General features: G+C 37.6%; 2 protein-coding genes and 1 long non-coding RNA gene across 9 annotated transcripts; 1 reads left to right on the forward strand and 2 right to left on the reverse strand.

Moving 5' to 3' along the window:
- Positions 1 to 1116: 1116 nt before the first annotated feature.
- On the reverse strand, positions 1117 to 18687 carry LOC143366163 (uncharacterized). Of its 4 annotated transcripts, none has more exons than XM_076806993.1 (9): positions 18670 to 18687; positions 18084 to 18420; positions 17538 to 17719; positions 15651 to 15761; positions 15480 to 15576; positions 15193 to 15240; positions 14897 to 15104; positions 14663 to 14825; positions 14448 to 14594 (listed from the first exon to the last, which is right to left on the reverse strand). In XM_076806993.1, exons 2-9 carry the CDS (start codon positions 18416 to 18418, stop codon positions 14575 to 14577), a joined length of 1164 nt encoding a protein of 387 aa, XP_076663108.1. In that variant the 5' UTR covers positions 18419 to 18420; positions 18670 to 18687; the 3' UTR covers positions 14448 to 14574. The 4 variants fall into 4 exon arrangements, with proteins under 4 accessions (XP_076663110.1, XP_076663108.1, XP_076663107.1 ...); XM_076806992.1 differs by having other exon boundaries at positions 18547 to 18686; XM_076806995.1 differs by lacking the exons at positions 14448 to 14594; positions 14663 to 14825 and adding an exon at positions 1117 to 1421 and having other exon boundaries at positions 18547 to 18686.
- Positions 1725 to 6791, reverse strand: LOC143366162 (uncharacterized). Of its 4 annotated transcripts, none has more exons than XM_076806989.1 (10): positions 6473 to 6791; positions 5448 to 6179; positions 5051 to 5381; positions 4639 to 4973; positions 4346 to 4571; positions 3930 to 4268; positions 3692 to 3845; positions 3454 to 3617; positions 3235 to 3388; positions 1725 to 1823 (listed from the first exon to the last, which is right to left on the reverse strand). In XM_076806989.1, exons 2-10 carry the CDS (start codon positions 6125 to 6127, stop codon positions 1756 to 1758), a joined length of 2451 nt encoding a protein of 816 aa, XP_076663104.1. In that variant the 5' UTR covers positions 6128 to 6179; positions 6473 to 6791; the 3' UTR covers positions 1725 to 1755. The 4 variants fall into 4 exon arrangements, with proteins under 4 accessions (XP_076663104.1, XP_076663106.1, XP_076663105.1 ...); XM_076806991.1 differs by lacking the exon at positions 1725 to 1823 and adding an exon at positions 2232 to 2296 and having other exon boundaries at positions 6473 to 6790; XM_076806990.1 differs by lacking the exon at positions 1725 to 1823 and adding an exon at positions 2669 to 3082 and having other exon boundaries at positions 6473 to 6790.
- On the forward strand, positions 6957 to 10623 carry LOC143366169 (uncharacterized). Its single transcript, XR_013084681.1, has 2 exons — positions 6957 to 10247; positions 10478 to 10623. It is a non-coding gene; the product is annotated as an uncharacterized LOC143366169 (long non-coding RNA).
- Positions 18688 to 18702: the final 15 nt, after the last annotated feature.

Consider the following 18702-nt stretch of genomic DNA (forward strand, 5'->3'; position numbering starts at 1 on the left):
AATTTTACTACAGTTTCTAAATTCGCTGCCACACTGTTGGCAATACATTCGAATAGCCAACGTTTTGTTAATGTGTGTTATAATATTGGCTGTTCCTTTGATGGTGTTGGAACATGTGACATGGGAATATAGGGACGAAGGAATAGTTGCGATTTTAGGCGAGGGGTGTGATACGTATTTGAGGGGGGGAGAGCACCTACTCTACCTGGATTTGATTGGTTGCATTCTACGCATGCTCCGATATAAAGCCCAAAACCTTCCCAGAGAATTGTCCTACACGTTAAAGAAAGCCGCATCGAAATTGATCTATTAGTTCCTGAGTTTTCAGGGAACAGGAAAATATACGTTTTCATTTATATATGTAGAGAAAAAGAAGGAGAAGAAGAGAAGAGAAGAGAAGAGAAGAGGAGAAAAGAAGAGAAGAAGAAAAGAGAAGACTCCTTTTCTTTCTGTTTGTACGTTTGTTCGTAATATAAATTTACACCGCTGCACGTATTTCGTTCAAATTTGGCACATGTTCTTCACATCCGAGCGGAGGTCACTGTATAAGTTTCGTTTAATTTTTCGAATAAAAATTATGGAGCGTCAGGCCTCAATTTCCCGATCCTCGACGGCTTGCATGTGTGTACATCGTAGATGTTTTTTACAATTTTTAAATCCATACAATTGTTACGACTCGGGGCTGCGGCAATGCGAGAGGCCGGCGAGTAGGGTATTTTCGAAGGAATACGGTTTATGAATTTGTTAGCTAGGAGCGCGGACGAACCTGATGCGAAATCAGGGAGGTGCGGGAAATGTTAGTGATGCCTCGCAACTTTTAATTAAAGTTTGATACAACTCGAAAGGTAAAGTTGTATCGGTGGGTATGTGCTACTAATATTATAAGGATCGCTGGGTAAAAGATGGGTTTACCGCATCTACTCGATTTATTCGTGAACACCATTCGTATATTGAATAATCAATTATGGTAGGTACAAATGTAAGTGATTAATTAAAGTAAGAGTGGCTATTTGAATATGCCAAATAGAGTATTAACCGAACATGTGGATTCTATAAAGTTAACTGTTGTTGATTCGGAAGGGGACTAGAGCCCGATCTTACTGGATATAACCAACTCTGCACGAGCGTCACACGACGTGACTCTACGCGTGACTGTAGTTTTGAACCAAGAAGGGTTGAAACCAAAGGGTTTATATAGTCCCCAAATACGTGGGGACTCGCTAGAAATCTCCATATGAGGAAATCCTTAGGAGTCGTCATCATGTCACTCCCGTTTCCACAGTTGCCATCCAACTGGTCGAGATCATGACCCCGTATAGAAATGTTCATAAAGGTCTCATCATAGGAGGATGTATATTCCTTCCAAGAGGTCCTCGAATTGACACCCACGGTCCAACCATTAATGATCTCGGTTGAAAATTCTGAGCAAAGAAATGAATGAGTTTTATATCTATTATTGCATTTTTATGTAAATAAAGTACCTACTCCATAATAAACAGGAACAGTAATTTGTTCAATATACGCTTGTAAGGAAACCAATTGACGACTTCTAGGCCTATCTCTTGTGCTTCTTTCCCGTGGACTTTCTCTGGATCCAAGCATTAATGGTCTCGGTTGAAAATTCTGAGCAAAGAAATGAATGAGTTTTGTAGCTGAATTATCGCATTTTTATGTTAATAAAGCACCTACTCCATAATAAACAGGAACAGAAATTTGTCAACATAAGCTTGTGAGGAAACCAATTGACTTCTAGGCCTATCTCTTGTGCTTCTTTCCCGTGGACTTTCTCTGGATCCAAGCATTAATGGTCTCGGTTGAAAATTCTGAGCAAAGAAATGAATGAGTTTTATAGCTGAATTATAAAAATCTTGAAAAATTCTACGATTTAATATCTGATTTCGTTTCTTCCAGTGTTGGAGCCTAATGTTTAATGTTTCACCATGCCTCTTCAGGTGTTGAAGGTCAAGATTTAAAAAATCTTCCAAGACGCGCAAATCTTCCAGTTGGTCTGCTTTTAGTAAATAAAGCAACTAAAAAGACCACTTATTTGAACATGCACACATTCCCAAAACTACGTTTTTGGGGGAAAAATTAATTTGTACTAAAATATATTATATTCATTATAGCAGTTAATATAGCTGAAGCATAATTCAACAAGACTACATAAAGCAACAAGCAAAAGATACGTTAAGCATAGCAATCTTAAAACAGTCAAAGTAAAGAAAATTGTGCTTACATATTGCACATTATGCGATCAATACAGTGATCCAACGTTGTATTCTAAATTTGCTATATCCTGGACGAATCAAAAACACGTTATTAATTTGATGAATAAAGTTGAGGGCTAAACTTCCGAAAACCCTCATGCTCCAAATTGGCTGAAATTTTGGAAACAGTTTCATTTTGCATAGAAATAATATTTGTGAGAAGGATTTTTGGCGACTTGAAAAATTTTTGTTTACCATTTCGATGGAATTCCCTACCTTACCAACGCAATGTAGTATAATCATCAACGAAGTATATTTACCAATTATCACATTGGCTACTTTCAACTTATAAAATTTTTTCTTTCCTTTTTTTCCTAGCCAACTGTACTGCATAGCCATTTACTTTAACCTGTACTTAATATAACTGCGGGACCAGTTATCATACATTTAAATTTCACACATATGCTGATAGACTTTTATTGATCGTGAAATATAATAGTTTTTCATAAACATTTGTACAAAACTTAAACATTAAATATGAAGGTACAGTTTAAATTCATAGTAGTACCTAATATGCCCAACGCGCGTCGTACAACTCCAGAGAGTTATATCGGCTTAATGAAAAAAATACTTGGCATCCTTATTATAAATATATAATCAGGTACACAGTCTGGTTTTAAAGAGTTTGTAGTTCTAAATTCTCAATTGTCAACAATTCCCGCTACGTATGGCACATCAATTCCTCCTCGACTAAAATATATTTCAATAATCGACGACTCCCAATGTCGGTAAACCGATTCAATAGCGTACACTTTATTTTGTAAGTATGTATTGTACTGTTTTTGTATTTAATGAATTTCTTAAAAATGAACTTACTAAAAAGATACATTATCATGAGATGACCTACATGAAATTAGCAGTTGCGATGCTAGAACATGTAATATATGTAGATTTAAATCTATATTGATTTTCTTTATTTCGTAAGAACCAAGTAAATATTTTAGAATGTTTAACATGTCATCCTCACCGAGTATCAATTTTACGTCGCTTGGGATCTTAACTAACAATTCTTGCAACAGTCTTTCCTTCACTTTCGTTAGAGGTTCCTTAGAATATTTGTTTTGTACATTGCGAAGAAGCGACTTGTTACCCAAGCAGTCAAAAATCCGAAGAACAGCGGCCTAAAAATTTATATTAAAGTAGTAATTGTCTTAAGAGACTATGCAGGGATATCGCAAATCATTACTTGTAATACAGGTTCGGTGACATTTCCAAATAGTAACTTCGTCCATCTAACGACTGCTTCTTGTTGCAAAGTGTTGTTACTGCCAACACCGCTTAACAATTCGCAGATAAAGTCTGTCGCGACGCATGTTAACATTAAATGAGAATCCAATTCATCTACGTCTTCTGCGAAACAAAGAGACAGATAAATTTAAATATATATGTACTCTAGAGAGGTTTCTATAGCGCACTAAACATACCTTCGTAAGTACCCTTTACAGTTTCCCACCAAAGAGCTAATAACGCAGAGTCATTGCTACCTTCCATCGAATCAACAGCTTCGTAAGCTGTGTCTACGCTAGAATATTCAGTCCTCTCTGATACTAGTTTTCGGAGTTCGATTGCTAAGCTTTCCTACAATGATAAAACGAATTTTATAGATCGCGATAAGTGTAGAATGTATTATTAGAATTTATGTGAAAATCCGTGCGTGATTACCGATTTAATATCCTTGACGAACCTCCATGGTATATCAGCTAAAGGCATTAGTGTAGGTAATGGAACACTCTCTTCTTCTTGCTCGATCTCAAAACCCGGAACAACTGTTTTCAAGGTATTGAAAACACCAGTTACAGTTTTGGCCAAGAATCTGTCTAATCGAGGGACAACTACGTCTGCCTTTTTACCAGCGCTACTGCTTGGGCGCAGAAAATGTCGCAATTGCGGCGGGCATTCGCTGGCTAAACGTGTAGTTAGAGTTTTTAAATAATTCTCTAGCTCAATACGCCCACCTTCCGGTAACACTAAGCCTGCCATAATAGGCGCCAATTGCGGCATCTGTAAATTATATATTATAATCAGTAAACAGAATAGAATATTGAGGATTGCAACGAATCGTTCGTCGCTTACTGTACCTCTTGCAGGCTAGCATGTAAATGGGCAAAATCGCGATATTGTCTTCTCACGGTAGCAGTTGTTGTTTCAAATAAATCCACCCCGCGTTGTTCCACATCGTCAAATTGAATGCAATAGAGCAACTGCTGTGATCCATCAGGGGCTGTGTGAAACTCTGTCCAAGGAATTAATAAATTTGTAAATTGACTACCTTCGTACACAACGTAAGACTTCTCCTCCAGATGTCTGAAAGAACATAACGTAAGGATATGTTCGTTACGAATCGTCAAGAACCAACGATGTTGTTACTCACAGAGGTGTGCTCACAGTTGATTTCTGTTGCAATACGGTCCTAAGTCTAGCAATTGTTGTAGCAAAGTCCGTGGGCTCTTCATATACAGGGGATACTTTATCTTCATCTATTTCGGAATCGATCTCTGACATACTTTGACCCCAAAGCCCTCTGTGTTCCACGGTTAAATTTTCTAAACGTAAAGTGGGTCTCTTATCGTTTATAGTTAACGGTATATTTTTATCCTGAGTCGACGTTTTCGCGGAGAAGTCTTGTTTAGGCTTTGTTAGTGGTCGTGGAATCACAGCTGCCGTTGAAGATACTATTCCGTCGCTCAGTGCGTTAGATATAATTTTCTAGAAGAATCACCTCGTTAATTCATAATAATGTACCGATGGTGGAATTAACTAGATTCTATAAACCTATACCGCACCTTTGTGCATAATGCATTTTCTTCCTGTGTACTTTGCTTTTCTGGAATCTCTGTCGCCGTCGGTTCTAATAGATCCAACAAATTTTGAAGCAGCCAGTCTGGAGAGCTCACTGTTTCTATAACTAATAATAACCGCTTTGCTAAAATAGACAGCAGTAGCTTACACGGCAACGAACTCGTTAATTCCCATTGCAGAAATTCCTGCGCCAAGATAGTGACCATTCGATGAAGCATGTGCTCCAAGGCTGGCATATTACGAGAACCAGGATGTAAATACTTAAAAGCTTCCTCCATATTTGTAGCTGCTCCCCTCTCTACCCGACGTAATGCCCTATAATGAAATGCACTTATTTTCCACGACTGAGCGCTTTATAAAAGCGTAACTAAGAACTCGCACCTGTGATATTCTTTCAAATGCAACAAGAACACATTAGCCAGCTTATGGCTGAGCTTCACCTTGTCCATTAAACTGATTTTGAAGAACAATTTGGTCAATAATTTTTTTAATAATTCTTGTGCTTCATTGGGGAATAATTTATCACCACTGATGGATTTGTACCAGATGTCTATACATTTCGAGCTTATCTCTTTCACCATATCGTTTATTCCCACAATTTTTTTCCTCCTAGAAGGAATACTTCGCTGGTTAGGTACGCTTTTTTTCCTATGCGATTTCTTTATATCGGAAGCATGGTCCCTTCCTTTTTCACTGGATTCTTTCGTGGAATTTGCTTTCTCATTTATTTCTACTTTGTCTTTGGATCTACTGTTGCATTTACTTTCCTGCTCCGAATCGAGCAATCTCAGATTACTCGCTAATTTTTGGTACAACCAGTCATTAAGAAACTTTATATCCAGAGGGCTGTTTGCTTTCAACGCAAGTTGAAGTAAGAAGCAACTGAGCCACACTGATATTATTATAATAAGAATAGCCCATAATATAGTAACATAGATCGGTAGCGGCGTAAGACCTGCCCATTCTTGTACAATGAAAGACAACAGTGCGCTTAAAATACTTAAAATCAACAATATCTGGTTCAACCAGCTCATTGGTATAACTTTCCCCATTTTCAACATAATGAAATTACGATAATAATAATATTACATTTTGTGCTATCATAATATGAACCTATAAAAGAAATACTTTTGTTATTCATCTGTAAATACAAGTCTTATAATGATTTGAAATTTCGAACAATTCCACCACATTCATTTAAGAAGATATGCGATACTATGATTAATAAAACACTTGATTTTAAATTTGGAGAGAGTAATATATCAAAATTAAAGTTATTAATATGAATGCTGCGCTTTATTAATATAATATTACAGTTTAAAACAGAAACTCAATAAATGTCATGTTTCAACGTCACTCGAACAGATAACACTGGAGTTCTACTATCTTCGTATCATGAGACATACCTCGTATTTTTAAAAAATTTCCCTTCTGTTATTGACATATTGTTTCTGAATGGAACCTCGGCATTTCGGATCGTAAAATTGTTTTACAAATTCCCAATCGGTTTCGTACGCATTTACGTTCACAATTCACTAACTTACTCTCCGCGCTCTTATTCTCGCATGAAATTCCATTTTATTTTCGTTTCTTCATTAGACAAAAGCACAGATTACATCTTCGCGCGAATAACGATCATCATTCGTATCATTGTTGTCCTTTCGAAGGGACGAACATTTTCCGCAACGATCTTTCTTACTGTCGACAGGCACGAATGGAAGTTTGCGAACAGTACCTACAGTATGCCCAATCACACTGAAATGCACTGAATGCACTTGACAAGCGTTATTAGCGATATCAAGCGATATGCTGCGAGGCCGAGGCTTAGAGCATATACTTATACATGCGAGAGAGAAAGCATCGTGCGTACTGGTGCAAGGGAGAGAAGTATAGCTTCCTAATCGACCGTAATGCGCATGCACCGATATCGCCAGCAACGATCCGCGGTTGCTATGATTAGGGATGAACCGTTCGAAGTAAATACGAGTAAATACTCGATACTTTTGATTCGATACTGAGTAGATATCGATACTTTCTTTCGATACAAGTTATGAGTAACAGTATCGATTCATCCCTAGCTATGATTATCGTTATCACAAACGCTCGTACGATGTCTGTCTCTCTCGCACGATATCGGCGCATACGCATTACGGTCGGTTAGGAAGCTATACATCTCTCTCTTGCAACATGTTGGCGACAGTTTCGGGCTTTCAATGAGACCTCCATGTCTATATCGACGTGCGTTACAAAACGTAGCACGTTTCAATTTTCTTACGAAGAACAGCACGTTTGTCTTCGTTGTTACGAAAACTATCACGTTTGTCTTCATTGTCACGAAAAGTAGCATGTTCCGATTGTAGCGACGAAAACCATTTGAATGGTTACGAAACATCGAGCGGGTCAACGTAAATACCTTCCGAAGCGATTTTTATTTAGTACTAGGTCAGTAACTTATTAAACATTAAAGTGTTTTCTTTTGGAGATTAGATGGAGTTATTATTTATTAAACAATATTTTCAAAAGTTGAATTCTTCGATGCAAAATGCACTTCAACAATTTAAACTAACCACGCGCCGAAACGTGATAGTTTCTGCAGTAGAATTCAAAATATGCTAGTTTTCGCGGCGGAAGACCAAACGTGCTAATATTCGTCAGAAACGATGGAATGTGCTTTTTTACGTGACAAACTGAAACGTGCTGCTTTTCGTAAGAAAACTGAAACGCGCTACTTTTTGTATCGCATGTCGATATGCTCTAAGGGCCGAGGTTACACGAGTAATTATCAAACACCTTTTTTGTTGATAAGGAAGCGCGCTAACTTGTATTTAGAGTCGTGTAAAGTGATTGAGTATTGACTGTGTAGACATCTAGGTCGCGTGCTAGCCTTTAATATAATGCATTGGGCGATGATAAAGTCATACTGCGTGTTTCTAGTACGTTAGTGTTCTACGTTCAAGCAGCTGTAAAATTAATAATTTTTAATAATTAGCGGTACAGAGCATGCGCAGCAATGCAACCAATCACCTTCAGGCACCCCTGGGTTGTCCTGGGTGGGAGCCCGTCCCTCAATTAGGCTTCGCGTACCTCCTTCATAAGCTAGCCTTAGGGTGTGTTTCAATTCACGCATACTGCGCATAGACTGCAGGCAATGGTGATTGGTGGTTCGTGCAGTGAGTGAATAGACTGCATAACCTAATTCGTAGAATTCCCTAGAATCCTCCAACTTCTAGCGCATGATGCGTGCAGTGTTGCGAGTTGCGATTCTCGCTCTAGCGGCGTTTAGCGCAAGCTCTTGGAGCGTGAAGTTCGTTTAAAAAAAAAAAGAGGAACGAACGTACGAAGAAGCCTGTGTCTTCACCTCGCAATTCATCACCGACGTTGTAAAAGCACGGACGTGTTATAATAACGCCCAACCTTTGATCAATCTTTAAATATCTTTGTTCGTTTCTTAATAGTTCTGGTTAATATTCAACAATTAAATTTAGTTCAGTTCAATAATCTTTATTTCGTTCAAAGTTATTCGTTACAAATTGTCTTGTTCAACCAACTTCGCACGATTCGCGAGCAGACCCCTTTTGGGTTCCACGGACACCGGACCACATTGAAATTCCCTCATATAGTCAGAATTCCCAGCCGGCCCCGCAACAGCAGCAACTACAGAAAATCAAACCATAGGCAGCCAATGCACATAATGCGCGCATGCGTAGTTGTTCGAATTCGTATACTCCAATCAGGTTATGCAGTCTATACACTCACCGTATGAACCACCAATCACCATTGCCTGCAGCTATTTGAAACACGCCCATACCCTCCGTCCCTACATGCATTCCTATGTCCATGTGCGCGACACTTTTCAATGCGGGACGCTGGTCACTTTTGGTTAGTATGTATAGCTCTATACATGCAGGTCACGGCCCACGGGGCCAGTTGGTTTTTCCAACCCCCTCGGCCCTTAAAACAATCTATGACCGACGAAGGCGTCGTGGTGTCAAGGTCGTGCGCCGCAGCCATTGCACCGTAAACAGGACCCATGACTCATCGACAGGCTTCTCCGCTCAGCGCCGAATTGTCTTACAGTAACCCGCAATCAAGAAATAAAAATAAAATATTTATGACTTTTTGAGCGAGCAGCATTGGAAAACCCAGATCACTACAGAAAATCCCCCCGGACGTCCTAAAAAAAAGAGGATAAATCCGGGGAACCCCGGACGGATGGCATACCTACGCGCAACCAGGCTTTGCGGCTCGACTTCTCATTCAAATAATGTTTTTGAGACTTTCACTGTTGTCACTATCAGTATTGTTACAAATTATGCCACTCGCTTCTTAGCACCACTTTTCTTTTCATAAATTCTATTAACCGCCAGTATTCTAAACGGATGTTCTTCTGTCTGTATATGTTCACGATTATTCTCCTCTAGGGGAGGAGAAGAAGGGGATGCAAAAACTAAAGGCAAGGGCTAGGTGTGGAAATCTGGAAGAAAATAATAGGATAATTATTTAGAAGTTTTCCGTCCTCACCGATTTCAATGATTTTTGGATATGTTATCAAGATCAAGATTCTGAAGAACTTTTTCCTATACTTCTGTTAATTTATTCCGACGCAACGCATTCCACTTTCCAACTTGTCCCGGGTATTAGTATTGGTTGGGGCTAGATTAGTGCGAGGGGCGCGTAAAGCATGATAGAGAACTGATGTGAGTTTAGAGATTTGAACCAGAAACTTGCGGATGCCCGTCAACACCCCGACTCATATCGGTTCGCTATCATGCTTTACGTGCCCGCGAGCGTGGAATGCGTTGCGTCGGAATAAGTCAAAAGAAGTTTTTCACAAATATCTCGGAAACGAAGGTTGAGCGGCGGTAACATGTATAGAAAAAAGTTGTTCAGAATCGTGTCCCCGACAACATATCCAAAAATCATTGAAATCGGTGAGGACGGAAAACTTCTAAATAATTACCAATAATAGATACTCGGAAAGAGAAGACGCAAGGAAGTGTATGCTGTGAAAGGTGGACAAAGGAACATTAAGACCCCTAATGTTGGAATGTGAAAAACTTAATAGAACAGCACTGAAGGAACGGGAAATATTCGCAGAAGAGGTCAAAGAGGAAGTGGTGAAATGGTGTAGGGAACTGGAAAGGAAAAGGAGGGAGGTACAAAACGCAGATAAATAAAAATGTAAATATATAAGATGTAAAAAGATAGTACAGTAAGTGGGGGTACACGAGACCAAAGATGAGTGCAATGTGAGTGGGTGAAGTTTGAGAGAGATAATCTGAAGAGGCATGACTGTTTAGTTATTAGATATGTAAAACCGAGTCCCTTTCTTGGCAGCAATGCCAAAGTAAAGATTACTACTACTACTTCCACATATATAATGAAACGTTAATCATTTGCAACTTATACAGGGTTTCCGCAAAGGTTTTAGATCCAGAGGAAGTCCACGGGAAAGAAGCACAAGAGATAGGCCTAGAGAACAAATGGTTCCCTTACAAGAGCATATTGAACAAATTCCTGTTTCTATTTAGTATGGAGTAGGTACTTTATTTACATATGAATGTGATAATTCAACCATGATATAAAACTCATTCATTTGTTTGCTCAGAATTTTCAACCGAGACCTTTAATGGTTCCCAATTCCGTGGGTCCCAATTCGAGGACAAGTTCCTCATCCTCCTATGATGAGACCCCGTTAAAACCATTTCGAACCCGATCTATTCCTACAGATATACAGGGTCATCATTTAATCTTGCAACGCGAACAGGTAAAACGGAAACAGCGCCTCACGGACGCATTCCATTACAACCATGCACCGGCCCGGCGTTCGGACTTCGGAGAGCTGCCAGCGACCGCTGGACAGCAGTGATGCCTGAGGCTCGTGATTGCCTTTCTCGCTAACTTTAATAACGCTATCAACTGTTTTGCTGCCTATAATACTGTCGCTTTTATTTTAAAACTTAACACCGGGCTTTTTAGCTAGTCATACTTGGAATTAACATGCTCTTGTCAACGATTATGTAAGCTTTCATGGAACAAGAGTCCGACGTCTAACACTTTTAAACATTTCTTTATAAGCCTTCTCAAAGTTTAATCATCTTACATACATGGATTAAAAAATGCTTATGACACATATAAATAACTGAAATATACTTGCTTACCTATTGTATAACAGTATCCCCATAAAAAAAACTTAAAAAAGTAAAAAAATTACGCCAAGTACATGAAATCAAATAAATCACAAAAAATAGAAGATAATAATAATTACAAAAAAGATGTGAAATCAAAATGAGCTGCAAGTACATAAAGTGCTTTCAGTCAAATACTTGGTGTGGCCAGGCAAGGTCAAGGTGTCGATGAATAAAGATTATTTAAAAACGCAAAATAATGGAAGTGTACTCATATATTGTCAGAGTTTTAAATTGTCAAATTATCTGAAAGCCCGCGAGAGGGAAGGTATGGGTATTGATGATCTGAGAATACTTTGCCTCGCCACGCCAAGTATTTGACTGAAAGCACCTTTATGTACTTGCAGCTCATTTTGATTTCACATATTTTTTTTATTTTGCAATTATTATCATTTTCTATTTTTTGTGATTTATTTGATCTCATGTATTTGGCGTAATTTTTTTTACTTTTCTTAATTTTTTTATGGGGATTGCACTTAACGCGACGCGCCAGGCTTCAGCTCTCAGCGGCTGGAACGCGCGTAAGAAAATTATTTGACGCTGAATAAAGTTAAAGATAAAGTTAAAGTTGAAAACTTTCTTCGACGCTGAAGTTGAAACGCTCGACAAATAAAAGAATTAACTTTATTCATCGAATAAAAAAATTATTCGTCGTGCGTCGAATAAAGTTAATCCGGGTAATATTTATAAAACACATGACGAATAATGTTTTTAACTTTTATTCATTATTCGAAATTTGTATTCAAATAAAAATTTTGCCCGTCAGAACGTTTGTCACCTGTGCCATTTTCCTTAAATCCTACTTCAATATTTATCAACATACGGCTTACACAACATGCGATACCCGACTGAAGAACGTACAGAAAGATGTACATTATAAAGAAACAGGTCTCAAACGACAAGCGATACGGCGCAAATATTTTGTTTACATGATCGGACGGCCGGTACTGGGTCGCGAGATTCGTCAAAAGCGTTAAACGGGCGATATCGTGTCACGAGATGTATTTAGTATCATCCAATCATGAAAATTTCAAATTTTTATGATTTTCGTTCCATCTTTTTGGAAATAGTTCCAATAATGAGCCAAAATACGGCAAATGGGGCTAGTTTTAACAATAATGTCGTAATTCGTACGTCTTGCCCTGATCATTATTCAGCATACTATAAGTATATACAAATTGATTACTATTAAAACTAGTGCCATGTATGTCGTGTTTCGGCTTATTTCCGTCGGGAAAACTTCACCAATCCATTGGTACAGTTTTCAACAAGATAGGATAGAAATTACGGGACAACCTTAGGCCCAAGACAGAGGAGCGAGTTCCCAAACGGTCATTTAGCGGTCGTCAACTTAGGCACTGCAAAATCGACACTTGGGGGTGTTATAAACTAAATCTTTCCGAGGACTGCGTCGTGGCCTGAACAAGACAGGCTTCGGATGACTGCGATGTAGAGACGCATTCGTGAATGTATCGCGTTGACGACGACGTCAAAACTCGCTCGTCTGCAGCATTCAATGCATGTCTTACATATACCGATTTCCGCGAAGGAGATAATTTGAAATTATAATTGTTCATAATTACGTATCTCTTCTTGGTGTTTAGAAGATGTTGGAATTCTCCGTAAACTTCTAGGTACAACACGTGGTACAATCACTTTCAATTCTTTGTTCTCCATTGCACCTGTGCGCCGCAACGGTTCAGCTCGGAGTGTTCGAGACAGCTCGAGACCTACACTACGCAACGCACGCGACTGGCGGCAATCCAGTACAATCCTGACCAATCACGACTTTTGGCAACATGGCGCAGCCTGTCCGCGATTACCATTATATCACCAAAATTAAAATTGTTCATCCGTGGGCTCCTCTGTATATGTATTAAGAAATGTGTATTTAGAGACGCAGTAGCGTCTCGACACCCTGTATAAACAAACAAACAGCGCTTTCTCAGTGCTCACACTTTGTATCGCCCATCCCTAATAACCACTAAAGCAAAATTTCAGTCTCGCAACTAAATAGTAAGTAGCCGATAGTTTAATTTAATCGATGGTGCCCATCACAATTCACGCCGCAGCCAATCCTGTAGCCACGAGCATTCGTAGACTAGTCGCTGAATCGTCAACTGGATACCCAACAACTTTGCTACCATTTCTTGTTATTCTTCTATTGTGAGAAGGAGCAATACAGATTTGTTATAACTTTCTTTATTGGACAAAGTCGTACACATTTATTAAAACATTCGGACACCTTCCCTGCGAGCGTACGCGAACCGCGGACATTAGAGATACGAGTAAAATCTTAAGTAGATTTAAATTATGCGAATGTAAACCAGTAAATACACTGTATGCAGTTGGAATGAAATTACAAAACGCGACTATAGCAGACAATCGCCCATACCAGGAATTGATAGGTAGCTTAAATTATTAAGGAACGTGCAGTGGGCCTGATACATCATATACAGTAAGCTATCTGAGTAGATCCAACTGTAATGGTGAAGACCATTGGAATGCAGCCAAACGAGTTTCAAAATATCTAAAGGCAACTGCGAATTATCGTTTAACTTACCAAAAGTCAAATCTAGAATTTACGAGTTACGTTGATGCAGATTTTGTTAATGATGAGTTTGGTAGGAAGTCGTACACGGGATATGCATTTCTGCTGGGCAGCGGTCCAATAACGTGGGAAAGTAAAAAATAATCTACCGTTGCACTTTCGACCAGTGAGGTTGAGTATGTTGCAAAAAGAAGCGAAGTTTTCGAAGTCCTCTACACGAAATAACCGATAAAGTACTACGTATAAAATTGTATATGACAACCAATCAATAATACTGTGATCGAAAGAACAGATACCATACCGCATAATAAAACATTGATGTGCGAAATGATTTCGTACGTGAAGCGACAAAGTCGAAAATGGTAAAATTACATGTATTACATTAGCACGAATGAAATGATTTCCGATGTCCTAACCAAACCTGTAACTGCGAGGAAGCACGCGAAATTCATTGAAGGTTTAGGATTGTTCAAACCGCAGATGTAGCGATTACGGGGGAGTGTTAATCTCGACACCTGTGTGCAGATTAGAGCATGTACGAGGATGAATGCCGTTGTGCCATCTAACGTGTATCTGCAATGTGTTTGCGTGATACTGGTCTTGACCTAACCATTTTTATACCGAACGCTTTAGAGTCAACACTTGTGTTAATAAGCATTCAAATATATATTCTTATTTCCAGAGTAATAAAGATATATTATTAAACCAAACCAAGTACATAAATCCAACAAATAGAATCACATTAACCCTTCGGTCATGGATCGTTCCGCTAAAACATTTGCGGAAACCCTGTATAAATTGCAAATGATTAATGTTTCATTAGATACGTATATCGTACATTTATAATTCACACTTACTAGGATTTAGAGGTGGACGGAAGCCATACATATCTGGAGGTATTGCTATTGATCGTGGGAGCAATGTTCTGAAAAGTCTCATTATAGGAGGATGTATATTTGCTCCAAGAGGTCCTTGATTTGGGATCCACGGTCCAACCATTAATGGCTTCGGTTGAAAATTCTGAGCAAAGAAATGAATGAGTTTTATATTATGGCTGAATTATCGAATTTTTATGTAAATAAAGTACGTACTCCATAATAAATAGAAATAGGAATTTGTTCAATATGCTCTTGTAAGGGAACCATTTGTTCTCTAGGCCTATTTCTTTGTCTTCTCTCCCGTGGACTTTCTTTGTATTTATCTGTTTTCCTCCTGTCTCGAGAATGATCTCTGGACCACTCCCGATGGTCTCGGTAAGATCTGTCACCATCTTTCCGCCCTCTACTATGATCTTTTTCCCTATGTAAATAATGTAATAGTCTGGTGAAATACAATTGGAAGATATTTAATGAAGGCAGATACACGTAAGTGTAATAATGGCTTTTACCTATCACTTCTGTAACTTTCTTTATCACCATGCTTAGAATCGCCATACCTGAAAGAGGATAAACAAATTAGCAAAAAATTCAATTTCCTAAACAATTTCAGATTATACATTAACACATTTAAAATAGAACGTTTTTATACATGGTTCACACTTATGTTTAACTTATGTTTATATCCATATTATACAGAATCTTATCTAATAAATGAAGGTTTAAGGAACAACTTCTTAACACTAATTGTAACAGCTTTGCTTTGTTGCAAAGTATTACTGCCACTTCAGACACGAACCTGGGGTGACGGGACGACATGAGCCTAGGACTGTGATTTCGGGTTCTTGTAGGACTCAAAGACGCCGAACGCCTTTTCAAGGCTTTAGACGTGTTTTCTAAAAATTAAAATGTCCATATTTGCGAAACAGAAGTTGTAATAAATCTTAGCAATTTGAAATAATAAACATACCTGAATTTTCCAAATTCAGAGTTACGACAGTACGATGTTCCTCAACTTCTTCTGTTTCACTTGTTGCTCTCTTTATTTCTTCTCTATCAAATATCGGCCTGGATCCCTCTCCTACAGTTAAGTTTAGTAAATTTAATAATAGAAAAGCAATCGTATGTAAAAATCGGGAAAGCACTTAAGCAATACTAGCAGCTGTGACAGATCTTGAAGATATTAACGTCGCTACTCAGATAAACTAACTCGCTCTGAACAATTGTAAGCCAAGTCATTTCGTATTGTCAATTTGAAATTAGTTAAATAAATTGTTAATTTATATGATTTTCTATACTAAAAAAGTATGTACAAATTTATTTTTCATCCTCATAAATACAGAGTACTTTACATAATTAAAAATGGCTTACAACTTTCTTGAGCCCCAAATATATTACGGAGTAAAATTCATTTCTTTAAAATTTAATTATTTTGGTGACATTATTTTAATAAAACTCTAACTCCAAATATTCTGTAGCAACTGATAATTTTTAATTTATAATGTAACATTTCCTTTTCTTTTTCACATAGAGTATACAAATCGTATTAAATAATTTTTCAAAAAAATGTAGCTAAATTCTGGAATGTTACTCATTGTCTATAACGAATTGATTACAAAAATATAAACATATCGATACGCCTTTCAATATAATTCAAATAAAGTAGTTTAATTTGTGTATAGAGGATTCATGATACAACAATAAAGTCTTCCGAGATGGTTCATATTTTCCAGGACGATTAAGTAACTTCGTTGAATCGCAATTTCAAGCTTTTATGATATTCACTCTATATACAATGCTTTGGAACGCATTCTTTTCAAACCAACTAAATTAAGTCCACGAGTACTCATACTTTCAAATTTAGAAAGTACCTATTTTCAAATTGTAGTTATTTAATGCAATCAAATAAAAGATGAATGAGAATAAAAAATACCACTATGCAAAAATTTTGAAAAATTCTAATATTTAATTTCTGATTTCGTTTCTTCCAGTGTTGGAGCCTAATGTTTAATGTTTCACCATGCCTCTTCAGGTGTTGAATGTCAAGATTTAAAACATCTTCCAAGACGCGAAAATCTTCCAGTTGGTCTGCTTTTAGTAAATAAAGCATTTTAAAAAACCACATATTTGAACATGCACATATTCCCAAAACCATGATACAAGGAGAATGCACAAAACGTGTTTGAACTACGTTTTTTGGGGAAAAATTAATTTGTACTAAAATATATTAATTCATTATAGCAGTTAATATAGCTTCAGCATAATTCTTTGTGCAAGCTCCTAAAAAAAAAAGACTGTACATACAGCAACAAGCAAGAGATACCTTAAGCACAGCAATCTTAAAACAGTCAAAGTAAAAAAATTTGTGCTTACATATTGCACATTATGCGATCAATACATTGATCCAACGTTGTATTCCAAATTTGCTATATCCTGGACGAATCAAAAACACGTTATTAATTTGATGATTAAAGTTGAGAAAATTCTTGAATGTTACAGGGGACGCAGTATGACTGTAATGTCCGGATTCTTCATGAGTGTCCAAATCGGTGACAAGGATGCCATTCTTCAAATGTAGCACTTGGTAAAGTGAAAACATGGAAATATTTATCTACACTTCGATAATACGTTTAAACAGAAACTGAATGGATTCTAAAAAGTGAAGAGTAATGTCTGAAAGAGAATAGACATTTTTACATTAGAAAGCATACAATGTCCTCAAACTTCAGGTTGTTGATCGTGATTTCTAGAAAACCCCAGAATCATCTTCCAAGTTGAGCTTATTTTCCTTTGTGGTACTCGTTCACTGAATGACTGAAAATTCTTAAGAAAATGCGGTAAAAGAACAACGTGTTACCCGTTCTTCTTCTAAGCGCCACATCTTCCTTGTTAGGTATATCTCGCTTAAGTGCATTGGTAGCTGCTCTTCCAGGAATGTTTCTATGAATATCTACTTTGATTTTGCGAAGTTCTGTTGGACTAATTTTTGCGCCTTCAGGTCCTTTAAATAAGGGCGTTGTACCACTTGATGTTTCAAACCTAAAGTGTAGAATAATATTATTTGTATATGATTTAATAGATTTGTTCTTTAAACGTACTGCAATTTAACATTTTGATTACTTCTTGAAGCATATTGTATTGAATTTATAGTATAAAACTATATTGAAGCATTATATCAATTAAATTTGATATTTTATACAAATACAAGTTAACACTTCATCAGTGAACTTTTCTGGATATAACCAAAAACATAGTTAATTTAAATGTATCCGTCGGAAGATAAGACAGGAAATTCCACGACCCGACAATGAAATGTTAAAATTGTTCTTTGTCTATGAAATCCTCCAGAGTGGGGCACTGCGTCTACTTCAACAGTTAATAATGAAAAACAGTCTACACTTACTTTTTAGAAAGCACAGTAACTTTGGGTGTATAATGCTCAGAAGTTCTTCTTTGCCGACTAGGTGGAGATTCGCTCCTACTCCTACGGAGTCTGTTGCATCTTCCTTCGGGAAGTGGTAAGCCCATATTACGAGCGCGTCGTATCTCATACTCCAAAGTTAGTTTTCGTTTCAGTCTATTATGCCTGTCCAATTTTTCTTGTTCGATCATCCATTCGCGTCTACGCCGTCGCCTCTCCTCTTCCGTTCTTGCACGTAGAACCGCAACGCTATCTTCATTACGCGAGGACTTAGGTTTTTCATCACGATGCGAATTCCTCGATGTATTCCGTTTCATTCCTTTATACAACGCAGCAAAGATAGATTATATTACGTATCCGGTATCAAAGAATTTCCTACTTGATAAGCCAACCGCAAATTTGAATTGGTTTGTACTTTATGCCGAATTGACGTAAAAGAAATTACCTTGTTATTGCGCAGAAAAATAATGAGCAATTAACAGAATAAACAGCAAATAAAAGCATAAGAATAAATGTATGAGTATTATTTATAAACTTTAAGAAGAAAACGCCGCACACAAGTACTAACTACCCCGAATGCAGTCAAGTGCAGCCAACTGGA

The sequence above is a fragment of the Andrena cerasifolii genome, chromosome 2 (genome assembly GCF_050908995.1).
Source record: "Andrena cerasifolii isolate SP2316 chromosome 2, iyAndCera1_principal, whole genome shotgun sequence".
Taxonomy (NCBI): Eukaryota; Metazoa; Arthropoda; class Insecta; order Hymenoptera; family Andrenidae; genus Andrena; species Andrena cerasifolii.

Excerpts from the sequence above, each read along its gene's own strand:
- LOC143366162 (XM_076806988.1), bottom strand. The coding sequence starts at position 6,127 with ATGTTGAAAATGGGGAAAGTTATACCAATGAGCTGGTTGAACCAGATA. Across the intron at positions 4,269-4,345 it reads TACATGCTAGCCTGCAAGAG|ATGCCGCAATTGGCGCCTAT; the intron begins GTACAGTAAGCG and ends TATAATTTACAG. Across the intron at positions 3,846-3,929 it reads TCGTCAAGGATATTAAATCG|GAAAGCTTAGCAATCGAACT; the intron begins GTAATCACGCAC and ends TTATCATTGTAG.
- LOC143366163 (XM_076806993.1), bottom strand. The coding sequence starts at position 18,418 with ATGAAACGGAATACATCGAGGAATTCGCATCGTGATGAAAAACCTAAG. Across the intron at positions 15,762-17,537 it reads GGCGCTTAGAAGAAGAACGG|GAGAGGGATCCAGGCCGATA; the intron begins GTAACACGTTGT and ends ACTTAACTGTAG. Across the intron at positions 14,595-14,662 it reads CCGTCCACCTCTAAATCCTA|GGTTTCCGCAAATGTTTTAG; the intron begins GTAAGTGTGAAT and ends CAATTTATACAG.